Here is a 23,290-nt window from a genome sequence, read left to right as displayed (position 1 = left end):
GTAGTGCTTACAGTTGGAAATCCTAGTGATCTTATCTGTAAATCTCAGTACTATATTATAGTTAGCAAGGGATGCAGACTTAATTCGTTTAGGACATATTTTCCTTTCCCGTTCTATAATTAGTTTGGTCGCTATCAGTATTGTTTTGCCATATTCTCATATAATTTTCTTATGTTCTAGGTTCATAATTGGTAATGTGCTTTCTAGTTCTACTTTTGAAAATATATTCTAATACATACTATTATTCTTAGGTGACAGATAAGGCTTTACTGCATGCAGTATTGAGTGGCTCCATAAATAATAAAGATGGCAGAGTCAAGGATGATGGGTATATATACATGGTACTTGAATATGGAGAAATTGATTTGGCTCACATGCTGTCCCAGAAGTGGAAGGAAATGGATGGGTCGAACCAGACCATAGATGAGAACTGGCTACGATTCTACTGGCAGGTTATTGAGCCATAACTTATTCTGGTTCATTTATAATTTTATGCACTACTTTGTGTTTTTAGTTTTAACAGGATGATTGTCTAAAAGGTTCCACCTTTTTTTTCTTTTTCTTTTGTTCTAAAGGTTGATGATTAGGTAGTTCTTCTGTTTATTTAGTGACTTTGTTTTATGGCATTCCATTCTTTACTGAAAGGGACCAAAACTAACACATTTAAAGTGGTTGAATTTCACTTTCTTTCTGGGAATTGAATATCTGTGGTGTGGATAATTGACATTTGAATGTGCTTATTGCTTTGCAGCAAATTCTTCTGGCAGTCAGCACCATACATGAAGAGCGAATTGTGCACTCTGACTTGAAGCCGGCTAATTTCCTGCTTGTCAGAGGCTCTCTTAAGCTGATTGATTTTGGGATTGCTAAAGCTATAATGAGTGATACAACCAACATCCAACGGGATTCTCAGGTTAGGCTCCCATTGTTTATCTAATTTCTATATTTAATTATTTAATATGTAAGAAGATGAGCTTCTGGCAAAATCAATATTAAAACCGGAGTTTAACGGCAAAGCGTATGGTGAACAGAAATATATTAGTACGAGAAAATAAAAGACTATTAATTGTCATTCAAGGATAATGCATATCTCATGATTAGCATTTACAACAATATCTCAAAGACAAGTAACACCCCATTGCAAAAGAAGAACTGTACTACATCATCTAAATTCCTCATAATTGTTGAAAGCAAGTCACAAGGCCATATGAGGCCACAAAACACAAGAAAATAACAACACCTGCAGAGAGTAATCTTCAATAAAATTGAGACTGGATGATACTCATTGCTATGTTAAAACCTGCACAACATTATTTCAAAAAAAAAAAAAAAGCAAATAAAAATAAGTAGTGCTTAAACCCGTGGGATGCTGCGGGGCCCTTTTTTTTTTTTTTCCTCCATGAAAGCCTGTAAGAGAAGACAAAGGACAGAGAAGCTACGGATCCAATACACTCTAAAGAACCTGCAAACCCAAAAGTAAAAAGAAGATATGTTACAAATAAACCACATACATACGCATAGCATTTATGTTTTTTCAATCAGCAATATAAAGTAAAACATTCAGTTTGGAGCATAAAGTTTATGCACTCCATTGGTACAATGAGATTTCTTAAAAGATATTATTTCACACGCCTTATCCTACTAATTTCTATGGTATGGTGCTATCGAAGAACATAATGATTTCAGAAGATAAAACGAATCGAAAAGGATATAGTAGAAAGTACTGAAGCTGAGAGTCTGCAGGGTAAATAGGAGAGTTGCCTCTTCAGATTTTGGTTTGGCATTGGTTTGCAAAGCAGTACATATACATAGACACATTATTTCTAAATTACGAAATGATAGTATGTGCTGCTGGTTGTATTCAATATATGATGCATTTGCAGGTCAAATGGCTCATAGACATACCATGGAAATGAAAACAAATATGCATTAGGCATTTCTTTAATTTCAGGCCACAAATTTAACCAAAACATCACCAAGGTTTTGCGCCAATTACCAGAAGACACCATATGAAGGGCTATCTTTGGTAATAACTGTTGGAAACAGATTCCTACCATACAGCCAAAAACTTAAATAATCTTGATTACTTTTGTATTCATTATTTCACCCAAAAGCAATCAACCATTTATATGTTAGATATTATCTATCATTCTAATGATACTCCAGCAGACTAAGTTATGTTGAAGCTACTCCATTTCCAGGAATGCCTTCATACTATGGACAAAGGATAATAAAATTCAGTCCATACACAATAGGCATTATTTCCCACCTAGAAACCTTATCAAGTTATCAGAGGTATCTGCAGCAATAGGTTTGTATAAAATCATTTGTATATTGAACACGTATCATTGCGACATAGATAAATACTCAACATAATCAGAAAGTTCAATCAAATTGTTAAACTCTTTCTCAGACTTGCATATAGAAACCAAAACATTTATCCTAAAGATTTGTTTAACAGATGAGAAAAAAGTTATCATTATTATTTTTTTCATAATTAGAAACTATAGGAATCACTACAAACCTAATTCCTGGATATCCACTTTATCAAGAACAAATTTATAAATCCCATACCAATATAACCTTCGACTCAATCTTTGGACATTGTTATCTCCATCAATCCAGCATGTTTTAATTCGATAAGAGAGTTCAAACGGAAGAGTAAGAGACTATCAATCACCTGCTTAGTTCAGATCACCTTGTTTTGCTTGTTCAGACCCTTCCCCTTCACTGACAAGAACAAAGTCTGATCGGACAAATATTTCCTATGTTTTTAGTGCATTTCTCTCTACATTTTACTTAGTTATTCTCTTAACATTATCATTTCTAACTTAGTTTTGTGTTTTTAGGTAGTTTTGAGTCTAAAATGAAGGCAAGGAGGAAATGAGGCGCAAAAATGATCAGAAATGGAGAAGTGAAGTTTTCTCAGTTCTACTGGGAAAATGAATCCCAGTTGAAGTAGGAATCCTGAGTCAACTAGGAGTCAAGCTTGTGGAAATGATGACAGAAATGACAAATGACAGAATCCCAGTTGGACTAGGAAACCTGTTGGCATAAGGAGTCCTGATGATACGAGGATACCTGGGTGGACTGGGAGAGTCCAAGAACATTCATGAAGCTTCTAGATGATGTCATGGACGACATGTGCAAGGCATGTGGCGGCAAAGCAATCAAGATTAGACAAGGAATCCTAATTGGACACAAGATACGCATCAAAGTCAGATCCGATTCAAATTAGGAAATCTGCCTGTGCAGATCAGTCAACTTCGATAGAGTCCTGAGAGCAGCTCAGAATGAACCAGATGATGATCCTTATATGGTTTGAAATCTATGGATATCTAGTTTCCAGAAATTTTTACGGTTTGTCAATATCAATTTTCTAGAAGAAGTTATGGCCCATTTAGTACAGGAAGGTCAAGCCGCGAGAGAATCGGACTTTTGACGGGAATTTCGGTTTTGAGGCCCAAATCACATCGGGAAGCCCATGGCCGAATTTATGCTTCATATTTCAGATAATATTGCATGTGGGACGTCCTAGAGGCTTCCAGAAGGGTTTGGCGAGTTTTAAGGGATTACAACATGCAGAAATGATGAAAACAAGTCCAGATACGTTGCTTGTTGCTCACACTCCTATTTGGCCGAATTTAAGGGGTTTAAATCAGAAAAAATCTTTATAAATTCAGAAATATTATCTCCTTTAAAGACTCATGGTACAAATCTACTTAATTTTGGAGGCTTCTCATTGGTTGGACGATGCAGAAAGGCTGACATGAATTTATTTGATTAGTTGGAGCTGTGTGGACTAATAAGATAATTCTTAGAAATTAAAAGAAGGATCCAAAAGGCTTGGAGACTAAGTTTACCGACCCCTATATATAGATGAATCCTTGAGATGTTTTATTCATCATCAAACCCAGAATCAAATTCATAACTCCTCCCCTTTACTCTCTAAATTTCGTCCCCTCTCCATTGTTCAAGCATTGAAGCCATGAAGCATCTCCATCTCCTTGCCGTAGTCATCATCAACGTCCTCCATCCTTTTGAAGATCATCTTGCGTCCTTGAAGTTCTTCAAAAGTGTAACCATGTTATTCTATCTTTTGTTTTTGGTATCTTTGTTTTGTAACGTCAAAAACAGTTTCACTAGCGTTCTAGGTTTTTGTTTTAAATGGATGTTTTGAATATTTGTGAGAATAAAGTTTATGTATTGATGTTTAGTTTCCAATAATCATGAAGCATGAAAACGTTTTAGGTTTCTAGAATTCATAAATTGCGATTTTAATATGTGATGATATAAGTTCATTGATTTTGTGTTTCAATCCCACCTTTTATGTGTTTTGTGTTTTTTGGTTGCAAACTTAGAATATGAGCATGTAATTGAATCCAAATTAAGATTGCTAGCGTTCTAGGTCTTAATTGCTAAGTGGAAAACCTATAATTCCTTAGGTAAATCAATGAAGAGTCTTGCATGCTTGTATGGCGTTCCAACTTGTGTTCTTGGCTTAAATCAATCAAACTTTCTAAGTGTTTAATGCGTTAAATATGTTTTGTTAGTGAGTAGCGTCCTATGACTAGCATTGCATGTTTAATAGGGTTAACTATGGTGCGTTCATCTAGTTAATTTAATTAAGGGAAGTAATAAGAACTTTGTATGCGTTCATCTCTGTTCTTGATTGATTTTTTCATTCACATATTTGATCCATGGTTTATGGTTAGATTGTCTGTTTTCGTGTTAATGATTGTTAACTATATCTCTACATCTTATCCGTCCATCTTTTCCTTGATTCATGGTTGATCAATCACATGTATTATATAGTTAGATTAGAATACAAACTTTTATAAATTCCCCCTATCTTGTAATTCTGTATATATACTTTGTTTTATACTTTGTGAATAAAACTAATTTGTTTAACGTTTTTGACAAGAAGTATACCCCAATCCTTGGCTTAGAACGATACCCTACTTATTCTATACTACTATTCTATGCAGGGTTTAAATTGGCACTTACTTTTAGCGTATCAAAGTCGAACATGTGAGACTTAAATAAGCAAAATTCAAATAAAACAGTTAAAAAGAACGTTGAAATAGACAATTACAAAATTTGCCTGCTTGAATATTTCCTCTTTACAGGAAGGACTTGTTGCTGCCTTGCAAAAGTCACTGGATCAACAAGGAGACCAAGGTTGGCTACACAGATAGCTGCCCTAAAGTGGCTGGGCGAACCAGGAATTCTAACCACTTTTCCAGTGTTTGTCTCGAAATCATACCAGAAAAGGAAACCCTTGGTCAAATCAGAGTCGTTATGCAAAAGAACCCTTTCACCAGTCTTTGATAAGACCAAAGTTGTGCAATACTCAAACGCTTTTTTCACAACCTTCCACTCAACAGTATAGAAATGAACCCAAGATTCAGCCACTCCATATTCCTTCATTTTCCAGACTTCATTACTGGTTTTTGAAATGATTAAGACAAATGCAGAGACTACCTCCCAACACCTCCAAACCAATTCCGTCTTCGACATCAGCAAACGGGGTGGAAAACTCGTTGAAAGTTTCTTTTGAGAGATCAAGAGCAACAACTCTTACACTCTGGGAATGTGAATTATCTGTCACGAGCCAATGTAGAGCACTATTTAGAGGAACGGCAAGTGAATAAAAATGAGATGAATTCCCTGTGTAAGGGAAGCTTTGAATCTTCTTCCATAAGTTGGATTTCAGACTGTAAAGCTTCACTTTCGAACCCCTTTCACCATTTACAAATTCCACAATTCTAACAATTTTGTAGTCACTACTGGATTGATCATATCCAGAACCATACATCGTATGTGTCCTCTGAGTCCCAGCCGACAACTCAATGGGTGCAAAGGAATTCTCTTGAATTTCTGAATCGATGGATTCCAAATTGCCAGGTCTTGATTGTGATTTCAATTGTGCAGGAGCAGCAAACCATTACAGCAACCCACAAATTCTGTCACTCTCTCAGGGTGTGCCAAGGGTTGCACAATCTTGCGAGCATTGCTGAATTTGTCCCTCGAATAGAAGACTGCTGAGAAGGGTTCCAATTGTAGAAACCTAATCCACTGCCCCAAAATGCTTGAGGTTATTCTCGCGTTGGGCTATTACGACGTCGTTTCAGAATAAAAGACATTGAGTCCAGGTCGTTTTACATGGTGGCCCGATGAGATAAGGGTTTAGAGTCTACATTTTTAATAAGGGCTGGGCATAGGCTGGACCCAATATAGACTTTGCTAGGTTCGGGATCGGACCGAAAAAAAAAGGGGGCCGGGCTGAAAACAAGTGTATGTCCTAACAGGGATCGGATGAAGATTGACCCATAGAATTTTGGCTCAAAAATTCGGGATTTTAGGCCCAAGATCTGGATATGCATTAACACAACAAGATGATGAGAGAAGAAAACTCAGATGAGAAATTGATGATGACAGGAGCTGATCTAGAATTGATGGAATTTTATGCAAGAAAAAGCATAACCGATGCAAGGAAAGGTAGTTGGAGAGATCCAGGAGAAGAGACAAAAAAAAAATCGTAAGAAGGAGATGAAATTCATTTATGAGAAGATACCAAATGAAAAAAAAAAAAGAAAAAAAAAGAGCAGTTGTTGTATGTGAATGTTATATGCCAACAAAAGCAGAAAATGTTGCGCCCGTAGAATCATATTCTTCCCTCTCTAGATAAGCATATTGGCTATTGCCTAGTTAGAAACTAGCATCGGCGACCCTAGAAGCGATATGTGGATACTTTTCCAAACAACCCTATCGCTTTTCTATAATAGAAAAAACTCATCACCTTTTCAAGTATTTTATTTTTTTAAGAGATACGCAAGTGAGAGAACTCTTTGGAGAGACATGGCAAAATGGCCCGAGTGAGCAAAATATGTCCTCTACTTTTCCTTTCTTCCATATTCTTAAAGTAAACTAGCAAAACAACCCAAAAAAGATGTGATAATGGGGAATGGATAGTAAAAGGGAGAACCAACCATTAATGATAACCATGATTTTTTTTTCTTTAAAGATAATGATAACCATGGTTAACATCTATGTTCTCTAGAACATGTCATATTTTAATAAGATGGTGATATCACCACAAAACTAATTGTGGTGAGCAAATTTGAATCCTCTTTGTTACTTCCTATAATGTTCCTTCATATATAACACTTGTTACTTTGAGTACAAAGGAATATCTTTGCAAGGCAAAAAAATTCTCTCACCGAACGATTTGAATATATATGCCTCCTCGTACTCCTCCGGTGATTTTGTCATGATTTAATACCTCTTCTTTCAACCAATGAATTAAAAGAGGCGCGCCTTGAGGCTGAAAAACCGCATGAGAAAATGAGTGTGTTTTGTTGGCGAGGCGGCGAAGGCGCAAAAAACAAGTGCAAAGGCGTTCAACGTGGACGCTCAGAATAATTTTTTTTTTTTTCTTATAACACCAAAACGACATCGTTTTGGTGTTTTGAGAATTAAAACTCCTTTAGGTCTCAAGCTGAAGTCATTTTCAACTTCCTTCACCCTCCTCCATCAAAACTCCGACTCCTTCACTTCCAAATCCCAATTCCCAAGCAGCAAATTTGATAAAATGATCAAGCGCCCATTGGTTTTCTCAAGGATTTCGCTCTAAAGGATGCTATTTGCAAAATTGGAGCAAGAAATTTTCTTACTTTTAGACACAAACCATAGTTATAATGGCTCATCCTCTTGCATCACAAGCATTCGGTAATTGTTGGTTTCTTGGGACCTCTTCAGATGATTCTTGTAGAACTGTTCGCTGTGAATTAAAGCATTCCAGGACTTCAAAACACAGACACATCTGATCATTTCTTTCAGAGAGAGCCGTAGAAGAATGTCTTCGACAATCCCAGACGGCAAGCTGTGAATCGTTGAAGGAATTGGAACGGCGGCCATTTCTTCTAAACCCTAGCGAAACTTCCCCAAAAACCCTAAACCCTAAACCACCAGAGAGAGGATTGCAATTGTAGCACTATCTCCTCTTCCACTGTTCCGCCCCAAATGCTCGAGACTTCTCGACAAATAACTCGCGTTGGGCTTATTTTCAGAATAAAGGACATTGAGACCGGGTCGTTTTACATGGTGGCCCGATGAGATATTTTGAGACTAGGATAAAAGTTTAGATTTTAAATTTTTAATAAGGGCTAGGCACGGGCCGGACCCAATATAGATTTTGCTAGGTCCGAGATCGAACCCAAAAGAAAAGGGGGTCGGGCCTAAAACAAGTGTATGTCCTAACAGGGATCGGATAAGGATCAGCCCGTAGAATTTCAGGCCCAAGATTCGGGCTTTTAGGCCCAAAATCCGAATATGCAATAACACAACAAGATGATGAGTGAAGAAAACTCAGATGAGAAATTGATGATGACAAGAACTGATCTAGAATTGATGGAACTTTATGCAAGTAAAAACATAACCTATGTGAGGAAAGGTAGTCGGAGAGATTCGGGAGAAGAAAAAAAAAATGAGACACTGACCGTTGATGTAATTAAAAAGTGGATCTTCCAAACCGTTGATTAGAAAGTCCTCAATGAATTCTCATTAAAGCTGTTCTCATTAGAAGGGCTACCTAAGTTTGCATACTTCTAATTACACCACCAACATAATTGTTGTCAGAACAATTAGTTTGCCTGCCACTATTGGAACAATATCCTAGCATGATTAAGTTTCAACTCTGTTCACTCCATCATTTGATACAACATGGAAATAAAGTCTTACCTGTTTAAATTAGTGGTTAGAAAGTTTTATAAGGCTCATCTTAAGAGCTCCCTAAAAACCAACAGTCACCACACACTTGTAATGGCAGAGACAAAGCCAGATCGCTAGAGCATATAGACTTCTTTTCATCAGCCTTCTATGCAAGAGATATTTTCAGCAATGTTTGTAAAATTTCCAACCATTGAGACATCGTGGGAAAGAATAAGAGATACAACAATTGTGGGGTGCTATGATGGGTTAGTTTGACTACACAACACATATTATGATCAAGATTTGACCATCTGGAATCCGTCTTGATCATAATGTGTTGTGTAGGCAAAGCAAGCCATCATAGCACCCCACAATTGTTGTATCTCTCCCACGACGTCTCAATGGTTGGGCAATTTTGCAAGCATTGTTGAATGCATCTCTTGCATAGAAGGCTGATGAAAAGATATATGTCCACTCTTCTTCTGGCTCTGTCATTACAAGTGTATGGTAAACTATTGGTTTGTAGGGAGATGTTAAAGATTTCAACACACATAGGCATCTGATCAATTCTTTAGGCAATAGCCGCAGAAGAACGTCAAACATAATCTCATATGGCAAACTCGAAATCGTTAAAGGAATGGGAACATGTGCCGTTTCTAACAATAGGAATTCAAATTCTAAACCCTAACGAAACAGAGCCGTGGCCGTCTCTCACTGAAACTTCCCCTAAACCCTAAACCACCATAACACCAGAGAAAGGATTCCAATTGCAGAAACAATGATTTTCTAAAATAATTTTTTAAAACAAAAACGAGAAAAATATGGAAATGTGTTTGATGGTTTAGTATGAAAAAATATTCTCCATATTTTCTAAATTGGGATAAAGAAAAAGTGAAAACGTTACCGAACGCCATCTAATCTACTCTCTTCTTCCACTGTTCCGCTGCAAATGATTCATGTTGGGCTTACTACGACATCGAGGGTTTCCATATAGACCGGGTCGTTTACAATGAGATATTGTCTTGTACTTGGTCAGACAAGGTCAGCTGTTGCAGCCAAAGACTTAGATTTGCTTAATTGCTGTTGGGAAACAGGTCAAACACCCCAAGGCTTCAGAAACAATGATTTTGTAGTTGGTACATCTCTCATATACTGTTGTGTAAATTGTTCTGCCCCCTAAATCATTCGGGATGGGACAGATAGCAAACTACATGCTGGGATTGTTAATTCATTTGTAAACAAGCTTCTGTAAACAAACTCCATGACGAATGTCTAGGTTCAACTCCATGGCTATTAACATTGCGGCATGAAGCCTAAAGTTTAGTCTCCCCGCTCATCCAAGATCTCTGATACAAAAGAAAGTAGAAACCACTTAATATGATATCCTTTCTTCACCCATGCGTCCAGTTTGACAATGACAGATGGACGAACAAAAACTGATACACTTCATCAGTTGAGGTAATGGTAGTAATGCACAGAGCAATGTTCAACAAAATATCCTAAAAGGCTAGCAAGTTGACATGAGTAACATACTAATCTACTCCATTGATAAAAGCTTCAGCACGTGCCTCCTCCAACCTCCTGAAAAGGTCCTTCATAAAGGGTGTACTTGTCCCATGAGTAATCCGCAGTATATCTACTGCCTTGGTCAGAGATTTCACAGCATCATCAGTCTCTCCAAGTAACCTGTGACAAGTAATCAACTTATTTAAAGATTCAGCAGAAGACTTCCGCCATAATTTAATATTCAATACTGACCATTCAAGCTTTCCACAGGTATAGTATTGCAATCCAAGAGAAGGATGAAAACCTGGATATACTCCTACAGGGAAAGAGAGTGCAGTTTCGGATGTTAGCAAACTCCTTAGCAGTAGTTCATATGTGAAGAATCAAGCATTTAGTTCAGGCACTTTTAAAAACCAAATTGGACTACAGAGGCTGTATGAATATACGTAAACAGATGCATCACTTAAGTTAAAGATTCACCACACTTTCCTACTGATACTGTTATAAGTTAAATGCAGTGGGCTTGTCAAAAAAGAAGTTTAAAGGAGCTATGTAGAAGTTTAGGGATATATTATTTTGCGTATGGAGCGCACATTGACCTCGATTGAGTCAATTCAAAATATGCTAACACCTTATAGTCCATTTCTTTTAGTGAACCTAATTTGTTTGCGTTTAGTTTCCACAGATGCCACTTGACTGAGCAACAAGAACCAATACTAGTTTGATCTTTAAACTTAAAATGCAATAACTTATAACATGAAGGCACCAACTTGAAGAAAGCCTTCGCTGGGGGGGAAGGTAAAGAAATTAATACCTAAATTTGACACAGACCATATTCTGATATTTAGTTTAAAATTATAAGAAATTAAATAATCTCTTTTGAAAGAAGAAGATACAAGACTTACTTTGATACACTGGAATAGTCAATCTGCAATATGCTAGAGCTTCACTCCAGTCTTCTGCCTTCATCAAATTCTGAAGACAAATATGATTTCATTGAATTAACTATATAAGACTTTGACCAAAAAAGAACTATATAAAGACTGGTTTAGTATCCAAAGCTAAAGTCTGTTCTCCAGAATGATTGGATAAATATACTCTTTTCCATTACAAATGATTACCCAACAACTTTCATTACTATAACACAATAATAAAAATCAAACCCAATGAGGTACCTTTACAAGCTCCTCCCAAGTTGGGATCAAATAGATGCAGAAATCATGACATAGATACCTCTGGAGTGTCTCCATTGCCTTCAAGATAGCTATAACTTCCTGGTAAGCTAAACTTGGTCAAAGATCAAACTGTTCAATATCAAAATATGTAACAGAATTCTATTTCCATAGTACCGAAGAAAACATTAAGCAAGCCTGTGTAAATACAAAACCATTGAAAATACTGTCAGTATTGAAACATCTGATTGCCAAAAAAAACAGTAATGCTCAACAAAAAGAAAGAAGGATACTGATAGAAGGTGTAGATTCTACAGCTATAATAGCCTTTTCCTGCAATGATCTTATTTCACTTTCCATCTCTATTATCTCTTCTTTGCTCTTAAGACGTCCGCATTGTTGGCATATGAATCCCTTGTCATCTGCAAATCCAAGTTGCAAGAAATAAAAATGAGTTGTTCAACTTCCTGCCTGCATATCTATTTTGTTTTACCTCACTGACTAGTCTACAGGTAATTCCATACCAGAGTCGCGAAGCAAAAAACCATCGCATTTATTATCCTTGCATCGGTAGCCTTCCAGAATTGCACTTTCTTGGATATCCTCGTAATGACCCTTTAATATAAAACCAACTTCACTTATCATCAAAAGGAACAAATAAAAGGTTAAGATAATCAAGTATCGATTTACAAAGTATATTACATAACTCCCAAATATGCTTGAATATGATTAAAAATAAAAGGGCAGAGAACAAATAGTTGAGTACCGCTTTAATGCAGCGGGGACATGCACAGGTAAAAAGGTATTGTTCCTTCAGTGCTTTTTGCCGAGTCACAGTGCTTCCAGCGGTGTCGATGTAACTTATCAACACCTTACAAAATTTCACCAATAGAGAAGACTTTAGATTTGACAATTGACATGCTGTAGAAAATAATGCAATAACATGATAAGGAGTAAATTTGCAACACAGAAGAAAAAAAGATAACATCTTGACAACTATTGAGACATTTGAATATTCACATGAGAATAAGATTCTAGATATAAGTATTTTCTAAATCAGCATTACCATCTGCGAGGATAAAAACCATAGGAGTGAGTTTAGTGAACGCACTGAACAAAATTGTTAAGATAACTCCATTCTTGCATAATAAAGCTACTCATTCTTTTTGTTAATGAAGCACTGTATAAAATGACCAAGGAATTCTACACTCAATTAGGCCAAATAAAGGAGAATCCAGCTTTACCATTATACAATAACTTTTTGTAGTAATGTGTCTCCTTTAATGTCTATTTGTAAAGCAGTTGAAGCTTATCAAATTATACCCCCTATCGGTCAAGAAACATCTCTAGACACAAACCCTAAACACAATTTCTCCTTTGTAATTGAACATCATAATGACCAACAAATTAAGGAAGGATAGACTACCTCAGCTCCTTTGGGTATATGTTGCACAGCACGAACAACAGCTGACCTTCCCTCAAATAATAGAACAGAATTCGGCAAGCAGCTAGAGCACCAAAACGGTTTAGTAAACCTAACAAGAGGGTAAAACTAAGAACACAGCCATCCATTAAAATAGTTACCTGTGGTTAATGATTGATATGACAGGATAGAGTCCTGTGCCCAGGGGTTTCAATTCACTGTCACAAATTGTGTGTGCATTGCACGCAAACTGCTTGGATCATAGAGAATCAAATGTCAGAAAGACCTCGGTATTAGAAAGATTGCACTAAAACATAATAATCTTCCAATGGAGATGAATCTTGTACACCCTTTGGAAATGTCAGATAAATAAAAGAAATGCTAAAATTAATCCAAACAGCAGCACTGTAATATAGCCTTGAAAATATTCTTTGGAACCACATGATGATTTTCATTGGTTGAAATGGGGATTGCCAAGTGTCTTTACAAAAATGCCAAAAGTACTTCAAAAACACTAAACTTTTACTACCGAATATTTCCTACGGGTTCAACACTGCAAATATGTGATATTGAAGCTTTGGAAAGAGAATATCTAATATGCTGTAATACTAACAGTGAATCAGAATTCCCAATCATCAAAAAACAAGGAAAAAAGAAGTCCGAAATTGCTTCTAAAAGTGCACCTTTGAGAAATTCTCCGCAATCTCTTTTATATTGATATCAGGCCGCTGAAGTATCAAGCTGACAAGGTTAGCCATCTGAGCATACAGCACCATTTGCTTCTCATCAACCTCCGACATGTCTGCATTAACAGAAATCAACACAATGAATCATACAAAACAAATTAACAGTCAAAACCACAAGGAAAACTAAATCAGTAAAAAGCTCAGAAGCATACGAGCCACCAAGGCCTCCACCAAACTGTAATTGTCCATAGCAGAAGTAGGAATAGTCTACAAACAAAACAAGAACATAGTCAAAATCTCCATCTGCAACAAAGATAAAAAAAAATCCCAAATCTTGAGAAATCAGTCACTGACCTTCTGAGACTGTAGCTTAGAACGACAGTAGAGTCTGATCATGAGACGCAGAGAAGGCGTAACAGCCCTTCTCTTCTCCTTTGGAAGCTTCGAGAGAGCTTGACATTCGAGACGGTGCAGCTTCCATTCCGACTTCTGCAATAACAAACGCCGAGACTTCAAATAAAAAAAAACGTTGAAAACTAAACAAGCTCGATGAACGAAATTCAAAGGGTGAGGGCAAACCTGGCAAGTGCTGGAGCAGTAGTAGACAACCTGGCAACCGGAGCACTTCTTGAGGTGACTGGATTCGAAGCAAGCATCGCACTTGGAGTTACCGGCGGAGTTGTTAGGGACGCACACATAGGGCTCTTGGCTTACGATCACTTCCCCTGCATTTCAAAACCCTCCGTTTTTCACTATTCCGGAACAAGCAAATGAGAACCAGAGCAGTAGAGAGAGAGAGAGAGAGAAGACCTGGATAGAAGTCTTTGGTGGTGGGGAGGCAACGGCCTTTCTCTGGAAGTTTCGAAACGGTCAGGCCGCGGTTCCCGAGAGCGCTCTGCAATTCCTCCATGATTTTCGTCCGGCGTTCGCTCCAAAACTAAACACCGCAAGTTGTGGCGAATAGTGAAGAAAACTTTTTCTTTTTGCAATTGGGGTTTAGTCGGCGGGTCCCACCGTAGATGACGTGTCGTCCATCGAGGGCGTTGTGACTTGTGATGGACTCCTTGTCTATCATTTTCGGATTTTCCCCGAGTTTCAATGGAATTTCTAGCTAAGATAAAAAATAATAATAATAAAAAATCAACTATATATGATGCCTTGAAGAAATTAAATGAATTCGGCCAAAAATAGAAAATTGAAATTGAATGAAGAGCACCTGGGAGTGGAAAAAGGCCATGCTGAATTGCTGATATGCAGCACTCTAATGAGAAAATAAGTGAAGCACGAGGCAGTGATTTCCTTTAAATTAATGAGTGTCGCATTATTAACGATCCTAGGAAGGATGAAAGCTCGGATATAGTCCTACATTGAGTTGAACATAATTTGAGAACCTAAACCAAGTTTGCCAGGGTTGGAAGTGTATTGAACAAGGGTCTGTTGTGAGGTCGCTGAGGTGTAGTGAGCTTTATGAGGGGATGCAAAAAAGCCACGCTTTAAATTCAGTCCTGCCATTTCATAACCTATTCGATCGAACTTCTTTTTTTTGTCTAGTAATGTAACTCTCCCACAGGTTGATACAAGATAAGTCGAAGTAATAGCAGAAGTGCAATGTTCAACAGCAAATCCTAAACGAGTTAGCTAGTTAACAGGAGTAACAGACTAATCTAGTAATCTACTCCACTGATGAGAGCTTCAATACCACGAATTAGCAAGTTAACAGGAGTAACAGACTAATCTAGTAATCTGTTCCATTGATGAGAGCTTCAATTTCACGTTGCTCCTCCAACATACTGAAAAGATCCTTCATGAAGGGTGTACTTGTCCCATAAGTAATCTGCAGTATATCGACTGCCTTGGTCAGAGATTTCACAGCATTCTCAGCCTCTCCAAGTACCCTGTCACAAGTGATAAGCTTTTCAAATAATTCAATAGAAGACTCCGCAATAATTCAAGCTACAGTAAACTAACCCTTCAAGCTTCCCACAGGTATAGTATTGCAATCCAAGTGAAGGATGAAAGGATTGAAAGTTTCGATACACTCCTACAATGAAATAGAGTAGTTTCACATGTTAGCAACTTCTCAGCAATAGTCATGTGTGAAGAACAAACCATTAAGTTCAACAACATATAAATCACCAAATTCAACTGCCGAGGATGTATGAATATTTATAAACAGATAAGCATGACTCATGAAGACTCATGATTAAATTTCAATCTTTCAACACAATTTCCTACTACTAATAATGTCATAAGTTAAATGCAGTGTGCTTGTCAAAAAAGAAGTTTAAACTTCTAATCGTAAGAAGCGCACACATCTCCACTGATCAATTCGAAATATCCTTATACCTTCCATTCCATTTCTTCCAGCAAAACTAATTTATTTCTGTTTGGTTTCTGCAGATGCCAATTGACTGAGCAACAGGAATCAACATCGCTAATTTGACCTTTAAACTAAAATGCAATATATTAGCCAAAAAAAAAACTAAATGCAATATCACTTATACGGTTATACCATGAGGGCACCAACTTGAAGAAGCCAGAACTTTGGCGTACACTAAACTAGACACAGGACATATTTTTCAATTTTAGCTTCACTGTAAGAATTTTAATCTTCTATTTCAGAAAAAAAAAAAATACATACTTTGATACACTGCAATGGTCAATCTGCAATATGCTAGAGCTTCACTCCAGTCTTCCAGCTTCATTGAATTCTGAAGACAAAGATGAATTCATCATATCAACTACATAAAGACTGGTTTCATTTCCAAATTGACAATTCTGAACACTCCAGAACCTTTTGATTAATATATACTTCTTTCCATTACAAATATTACCCAACTACTTTCATTATTACAAAAAAATAATTAAACTCAATGAGCTACCTCTATAATCCCCTCCCAAGTTGGGATCAAATAGATGCAGCAAGGATTAAACAGTTGCCTTGGGAGTGTCTCGATTGCCTTATACAGAGCTATTACTTCCTGGTAAGCTAAAGTTAGTCAAAGATCAAGCTGTTCAATATCAAAATATGTAATTAATTCTCTTTCCTTAGTACAAAGGCTATTATACAAGCAACCACTGTCAATCCCAGTGGTGACAACCATGGAAAATATTGTCAATAATCAAAACCTCCAATTGCTAAAATAATATCAGTAATGCTCAAGACAAAGAAAGAAGGATACTGATATAAGAGCTTGCGGACTCCGCAGCTATACGAGCCTTTTCCTGCAATGATTTTATTTTACTTTCCACCTCTCGTATCTCTTTTTTGCTCTTAAGACATCCGCATTGTTGGCATATGAATCCATTATCATCTGCACATCCAAATTGCAAGATATTAGATTGACTTGTTTGAACTAGCTACCTGCATTTAATATCTGATTCATTTCATCACACTGACTAGTCTACATGTAATTCCATACCAGAGTTGCAAAGCAAAAGGCCATCGCATTCATTATGTGTGCATCGGTAGCCTTCCAGAACTGCACTTTCGTGGATATCATCATACTGACCCTTCAATATAAACCAACCGACTTCATTTATCATCAGAAGACAGAAAAAGATTTAGGTATAGTACTAAAAGACAAAGTGTAACATAATTTGCAAACATGCTTCAATACAATAAAAACAGAAACCAGAATAGTCATGAGTACCACTTTAATGCAGCGGGGACATGTGCAGGTAAAAAGGTATTGTTCCTTTAGCGCCTTTTGCCGAGTCACAGTGCTTCCAACAAGGTCAATGTAACTTGTCAACACCTTAAAAAAAATCACCAACAGAGAGCCCTTTAGAGTTAAAAATTGACTTGCTGTTAAAAACAATGCAATGGCATGACACAAAGTAACTTTAAAAAAGAAAAGAAAAAAGATAAATCTTTACAGCATATAAGACATTACAAGTTTACAACTATTCATAAGAGAACAAGATTCTTTTTTCCTTTTTACGAAACTAATAGAAAAAATATCTAGATATAAAACATTTTCTAAATCTGCATAACATCCGCGAGGATAAACCTCTTAGGAGGCGAGTTTGATGAGTGCATTGAAGAAAATTGTTAAATATTTGCGTTCTTGAAGAGTAAAGCTTCTCATTCTTTCTGTTAAAGGAACACTTTATAAAATGACCAAGGGATATGTCTAGACTCAATTTGGAAAAATGAAGGAGGATCCAGCTTTCCTCCAATGTAACATTATGCAATAACTTTTTTTTAGCATTCTTTTTTTTTTTTTTCTTTTTTTTTTTCTGTAGTGTCTATCTGTGAAGTAGTTGAAGCATATCAATTATAAGCTGAGATCAGAAAATAGTCTCTAAATTTTCTTCCCAAAAATTATGGATGTAATCTCTCAATTTTAATAGAAAATCCAAATTACCAACAAAGAAAAGAAGCATAGACTACCTCAGCTCCTTTGGGTATATGTTGCACAGCACGAAGAACAGCTGACCTCCCCTCAAATACTAAAATAGAATTGGGCACGCAGCTACAGGACCAGAACAATTTAGCAAACTAACAGCAAGAGGTTAAAATTAAGAACTGGGCCATTGACTAACATAGTTACCTGTGGTTCATGAATGAAATGACAGGATACAGTCCTTTACCCAAGTGCTTTAATCCACTGTCATAAATTGTGTGTGCATTGAATGCCATCTGCATGGATTGTAGAGAATCAAAATTCAGAAAGATCTCAGAATTAGAATGATTGCTCTCCAAATTAATCTTCTAATGGAGATGAATCTTGGGCATCCCTTGGTAAAATGAATAATTTGTGCTTCTAATAACAAAATGAGTGCTAAAATGAATGCAAACGGCAGCAGCATTGTAACACATGATAATTTGCATTGGTTCATTGGTTGAGTTGGGTACTTGCCGAATTGACAATACAACTTACACATCTCATTATCTCTTTTGCATAAAGGCCTGAACTACTTCAAACACTAGAGTTTTACTCCCTATCATTTCCTAACCCGTTTACCAGTCACCGATGCAAATACATAATACTAAGCTTTGGAAAGAGAATGTTTGAAGTGCTGTAATACTAACAGTAAATCTCATCATGCAGCTTAAAAAAGTCCTAATCAAAACAAGGAAGAAAGAACACCAGAAATTTCTTTTCAAAGGTGCTCACCTTTGAAAAGTTCTCTGCAACCTCTTTTTTATTGATATCTGGCCACTGAAGTATCAAGCTGACAAGGTTAGCCATCTGAGCATACAGCCACCTTTGCTCATCATCAATCTTTGACATGTCTTCATCAAAAGAAATCAACAATGTGAACCAAACTGCCAAAGAATATAACAACTAAACAGAAATCAGAAAGAAAAAAAGCTCAGAAGCATACGAGCCACCAAAGCCTTCACCAAATCGTAGTTGTCCATAGCAGAAGTAGGAATAGTCTACACACACAACAGTAAAATAAAAGCAAAAACTTCATCTCCAAAAAAAAAAAAAATTGCAGTTAATAATTGATTTACCTTCTGAGATTGTAATTTTGAACGGCAGTGGAGTCTGATCGTGAGACGAATAGAAGGTGTAATTTGATGACGGAACTCAATGGGAAGCTTCGAGAAAGCTTCACATTCGAGACGGTGCAGTTTCCATTCAGACTTCTGCGAATTCACAAGAACCGATCCTTGGAAAGAAAATGTTGAAAACTAAAAGAGCTCCATGAGCGAAATTCAAACCTGGCAGGTGCTGGAACAGTAGTACACAATCTTGCAAGCGGGAGCACTTCTTGAGGTTACTGGATTCGAAGCAACCATCGCACTTGTGGTCAGCAATGGAGTTTTTTGGGACGCACACATAGGGCTCTTGGCTTATGATCACTTCCCCTGCATTTCGAAACGCACCGTTTTCACCAGTCCAAACAAGCAAATGAGAACCAGAGCAAGCAGAGAGAGAGAGAGAGAAGACCTGGATAGAAGTCTTTGGTGGTGAAGATGCAACGGCCTTTCTCCGGAAGATTCGAAACGGTCAGGCCGCGATTCCCGAGAGCGCTCTGCAATTCCTCCATGAATGCCGTTTAAAGTGGTTTCGTGTAACGCTGAAATGCCGCTAAACTGGCGGTGAAGGTTTTTATATTGGGGTTTAAGTCGGCGGGTCCCACAGTTGATGACGTGTCGTCAGTCGAGGTCGTTGAGATTTGACTAGTTGTATTTTCCGTCCCTAAAAAAAACCCGAAACGTTTCAATGTTCTCAATGAAATTGAATGGTCTCTTCCTCCTCCACCTTCTTCTTCACTAGCGCGCTGGGGTTTTTATCTGTACGGAACTCACTGAAGAAAGCCATTTTCTTACGCAGAACGAGCTCGGCTATTTCAGCCGCCTCAGGTTAGCTTGTTCATACTGTTTCGTAACCAAGGAAAATTCAGCAAAATAATTTATGTGTTTGTGTTTTGGTTCAGGCATGGATTGCAATTCAACCTGTACGTTGGTGCTACGCGGCAAATCGCCGGCGGAAAGTAAAATTGCTGAGGGGCTGAAGAACAGTAACGCTCTGAAGCTCAGTGACAACAGTGAGCTTTCAATTCTGTTAGACTCGGAATTGAAGAAACCGTTCAACGAAGACGACGCTTTTGGAATCGACTCGTTCATGAACTCTCTCTCCACCGATCGGTTCGGTAGGTTGCTGCTTTGGTCGCCGCGCTTGCCGTCCACGCAGGACGTCGTTTCTCAGTAAGTTTCGTAACGGCTGAATCTTTATTTTTCCGTCTGTAAAAATTTGAAGAAGTAAACACTGTGCCGGAGAGTGAATCTTGCTTTAGTTTTATCTCAGGAATTTCTGTGAGCTTCCAAACGGTGCGGTTTGTGTTGCTGATGTTCAGTACAAAGGGCGAGGTTTGACTTTAAAACGGCAATTACCAATTGAGTGAGATTGTTTTGTGTTCTCTGCATTGTTCATTTTGTGGTTAGAGTTAGAAGATTGTGATTTTTCGCAGGCCGGTCGAAGAATGTGTGGGAGTCTCCCAAAGGTTGCCTGCTGTTTTCCTTTACTCTGCAGATGGAGGATGGGCGGATCGTGCCACTGATACAATATGTGGTGTCTCTAGCCATCACTGAGGCCATAAAGGATGTTTGTGATAGGAATGTAAGTGCGTTGTTTATAGTTTATTCATGGTTTAGTTGGGGCACTTGGACAGATAGAAGTAGAAAGTATTTTACTGCAGAAAGGTTACAAACCTAAGACACACAGAATAAGCAAGCTATAATAGATTTTACTACAAAATCGTCCAGGCTTTATAAAATGTTATGCAAACGATTAGGCTCTTTTACCATGTATTTTTGGCGGCCTTGCATGTGTATTTGATTGTTAGAATGCATATTTGCTGTTATTATGTGATGCTATGATAATGACATTGATACATCTTCTCCATTTCAGGGCTTGCCATATATTGATGTTAGAATAAAATGGCCAAATGATCTATATTTGAATGGCCTCAAAGTTGGAGGCATTTTATGCACGTCAACATATAAGTCGACGAAGTTCAATGTGTCTGCTGGTAATTAGTCTCGTCCTTGGTCCTGATTAGCATATCTAAACTGCATGGTTTCACTTACTGGCAACTAGAACCTGTTCCTTTAAAGGATTAAACAAATGTACAGTATCCACCGCGCATGCACATAAATACTTCTCTTTTTTTCTTTTTCTTTTTTCTCAAAAAAAAAAAAAGTATTAAATTATATGTACATCATGATAAGATACTTAATTTACTTCTGTTCTTGCAGGTATCGGCTTGAATATCGATAATGAGAAACCAACCACATGCTTGAATGCAATTCTTAGAGAATTGTCTGCTACGACATACCAGTTTAGAAGAGAAGAGATTCTTGCTGCCTTCTTTAACAAATTTGAGAAATTTTATGATCTTTTTATAAATCAAGGTAAAGCAAAAATCTTATGTCAATTCACCATAAACGTCATTCCAGTTATCAATTATACCATTTCCTTTATTTTTGAGTTTTTAATACCTAGTTTTACAGTTTCACCTCAACTATGCATGTTGATTCCTTGTTATCTTCATTTTTTTCAAGTCTTTAGTCCATCAAAAGAGTTTTCCTTTTAATTCTTATAATCCTGTGCCTGGATCCTCTCTCAATTGTGATTGCTGTTTGTTTCTTTTTTCTTTTCTTTTTTAAACTTGATGTTTTTCTGATAGAAACATATGGAAAATGAAATGGTAGACATAATTATTTCTTACTCCAAAAATTATTTAACAGACTTTGTTTCCAATTTATTTCAGCAATAAGATTCTACTTTCATGAGTAAGAACAAAAGTGTATTCATTAATGAAAGTTTTCTTCATGTCATGCAGGATTTCAATCTCTAGAGGAGCTATACTATAAGACATGGCTACACAGGTGACATGCTAACATGTTTATTTGGATTCTCCTATGTGCATTTTTATGGTTTAGTCTTTTTTGGCATAAAAAAACCTAAGACTAAATGTTTTTGTAAGTTCATCTCACCCAGTACACCATAACTGTTTGACTCAGCCTACAGAAGCCATATCCCAACCTCTTGTAAAGCGTAGTCCAGGAGCGAGACCTTTTCTCTCTCTTTTGTTATAGATGATGTTAGCCCCTCTGTTAGTATAGTCCAACATCTCCAGCATTTTTATGGAATAAGTGATGTATAAACATATGGGCATGGGGCCATTTTTAGCTGATTAGAGAATGACCATATGCTCTAGTAATCATAAGGCCTTTACTTTTCTTCATTTCTATTTGTTGGTGTAATACCTTAAACTGAGAAGTTAAATACGGTTAGAAATTTGTTTTTCATTCTTTTAATTTATTCTTGCAAAATTTCATATCAATCAGAATAACTCTGCCCAAGAACATAGGCCTGTTTTTGAAGTCAAGTTTGTTTTGATATCTGCAGTGGGCAGAGGATTATTGTGCAGGAAAAGAATGACGACCAGGTGGTGGAGAACGTGGTTACTGTTCAGGTGTGACAAACTAGAAAATTGCTAATGAGTTACTGACTCTCTGTGTTGATGATATTAAGCTTAGCTTTCTCATGATTTAAAAAAATAAATAAAGAAATTTACACAATTCTTCAGACAGAAAGTTTAGTGGCTGAATTTTAGCTTTGTATTTGCAAAACGATTTGCCCATTTCTTTTAATATACTGCAGTTGTAGAAGCTGTTGGTAAAGAGGTGTGAGAATCGTTGATGTGAAGGAAATGACAAAAATTCTAAACCTATTAGTTTACATAAAACTACTTTTGTTTCCACTGCTGTTTATATGCATTTCTCCATAATTTTATCATGAAATTCTCAAATGTTTTCAATAGAAAGTTCTAGGACATACAATAAGGGTGCTAGATGGTTTGGATAACTTATCATCAAGACCATATATTGGTGTTAGGTTTTTCAGCAATTAAATCTTTAATCTGTGCAGGGTTTAACATCTGCGGGATATTTGTTAGCTATTGGTGATGACAATCAGATGTGTGAACTCCATCCTGATGGAAATAGGTAAAGTTGCTTAATATGTTTTAATTTTTACCCTATGAGAACTTCATCTTTTTTCTCATTTACTGTTCTTGTTCTACTTCCCTCCGCCCCATGTTGTGTAAGAGTTCTCGAGTCTTCACTGCTAGTCATCTCCATTTGCCTTTTTCAATATTTTTGGTTTGTGAAAGGAAAGCAAAAACCCTCTATATGCATGTATCAGACGCATACATACCAATTCAAGACCAGTCCAGAATTATAAAACTTAAGCTGTGGTATATTCTTGCCTTTTCAAATAGTGTTATCATTAACTAAATAGGAAAAACTAGGTCACCTTGATACT

At 37.0% G+C, this 23,290-nt stretch overlaps 4 protein-coding genes and 1 pseudogene across 4 annotated transcripts; 2 read left to right on the top strand and 3 right to left on the bottom strand.

The window, feature by feature from the left end:
- Positions 1-255: 255 nt before the first annotated feature.
- Positions 256-2,975, top strand: LOC133736340 (serine/threonine-protein kinase MPS1-like). The gene is made up of 3 exons (XM_062163799.1): positions 256-452; positions 752-913; positions 2,850-2,975. Exons 1-3 carry the CDS (start codon positions 339-341, stop codon positions 2,868-2,870), a joined length of 297 nt encoding a protein of 98 aa, XP_062019783.1. The 5' UTR covers positions 256-338; the 3' UTR covers positions 2,871-2,975.
- Positions 2,976-5,091: 2,116 nt separating this feature from the next.
- LOC133737849 (F-box protein CPR1-like) lies at positions 5,092-5,818 on the bottom strand. The gene is made up of 2 exons (XM_062165330.1): positions 5,485-5,818; positions 5,092-5,438 (listed from the first exon to the last, which is right to left on the bottom strand). The coding sequence occupies exons 1-2, from the start codon at positions 5,816-5,818 to the stop codon at positions 5,092-5,094; spliced, it is 681 nt and encodes a 226-aa protein (XP_062021314.1).
- Positions 5,819-9,974: 4,156 nt separating this feature from the next.
- Positions 9,975-14,471, bottom strand: LOC133738435 (histone-lysine N-methyltransferase ASHR1-like). The gene is made up of 14 exons (XM_062165975.1): positions 14,310-14,471; positions 14,079-14,224; positions 13,854-13,988; positions 13,712-13,766; positions 13,497-13,615; positions 12,975-13,063; positions 12,817-12,898; positions 12,157-12,261; positions 11,915-12,005; positions 11,684-11,812; positions 11,394-11,500; positions 11,124-11,193; positions 10,471-10,534; positions 9,975-10,398 (listed from the first exon to the last, which is right to left on the bottom strand). Exons 1-14 carry the CDS (start codon positions 14,407-14,409, stop codon positions 10,245-10,247), a joined length of 1,446 nt encoding a protein of 481 aa, XP_062021959.1. The 5' UTR covers positions 14,410-14,471; the 3' UTR covers positions 9,975-10,244.
- Positions 14,472-15,043: 572 nt separating this feature from the next.
- On the bottom strand, positions 15,044-19,638 carry LOC133738434 (histone-lysine N-methyltransferase ASHR1-like; annotated as a pseudogene).
- Positions 19,639-19,662: 24 nt separating this feature from the next.
- LOC133738436 (biotin--protein ligase 2-like) lies at positions 19,663-23,284 on the top strand. Its single transcript, XM_062165976.1, has 9 exons — positions 19,663-19,821; positions 19,896-20,166; positions 20,267-20,328; positions 20,430-20,578; positions 20,870-20,990; positions 21,217-21,372; positions 21,804-21,849; positions 22,373-22,439; positions 22,895-23,284. Exons 1-9 carry the CDS (start codon positions 19,701-19,703, stop codon positions 22,973-22,975), a joined length of 1,074 nt encoding a protein of 357 aa, XP_062021960.1. The 5' UTR covers positions 19,663-19,700; the 3' UTR covers positions 22,976-23,284.
- Positions 23,285-23,290: the final 6 nt, after the last annotated feature.

Source organism: Rosa rugosa, chromosome 3 (genome assembly GCF_958449725.1).
Source record: "Rosa rugosa chromosome 3, drRosRugo1.1, whole genome shotgun sequence".
Taxonomy (NCBI): Eukaryota; Viridiplantae; Streptophyta; class Magnoliopsida; order Rosales; family Rosaceae; genus Rosa; species Rosa rugosa.
This window is presented reverse-complemented; position numbering and strand designations above follow the sequence as displayed.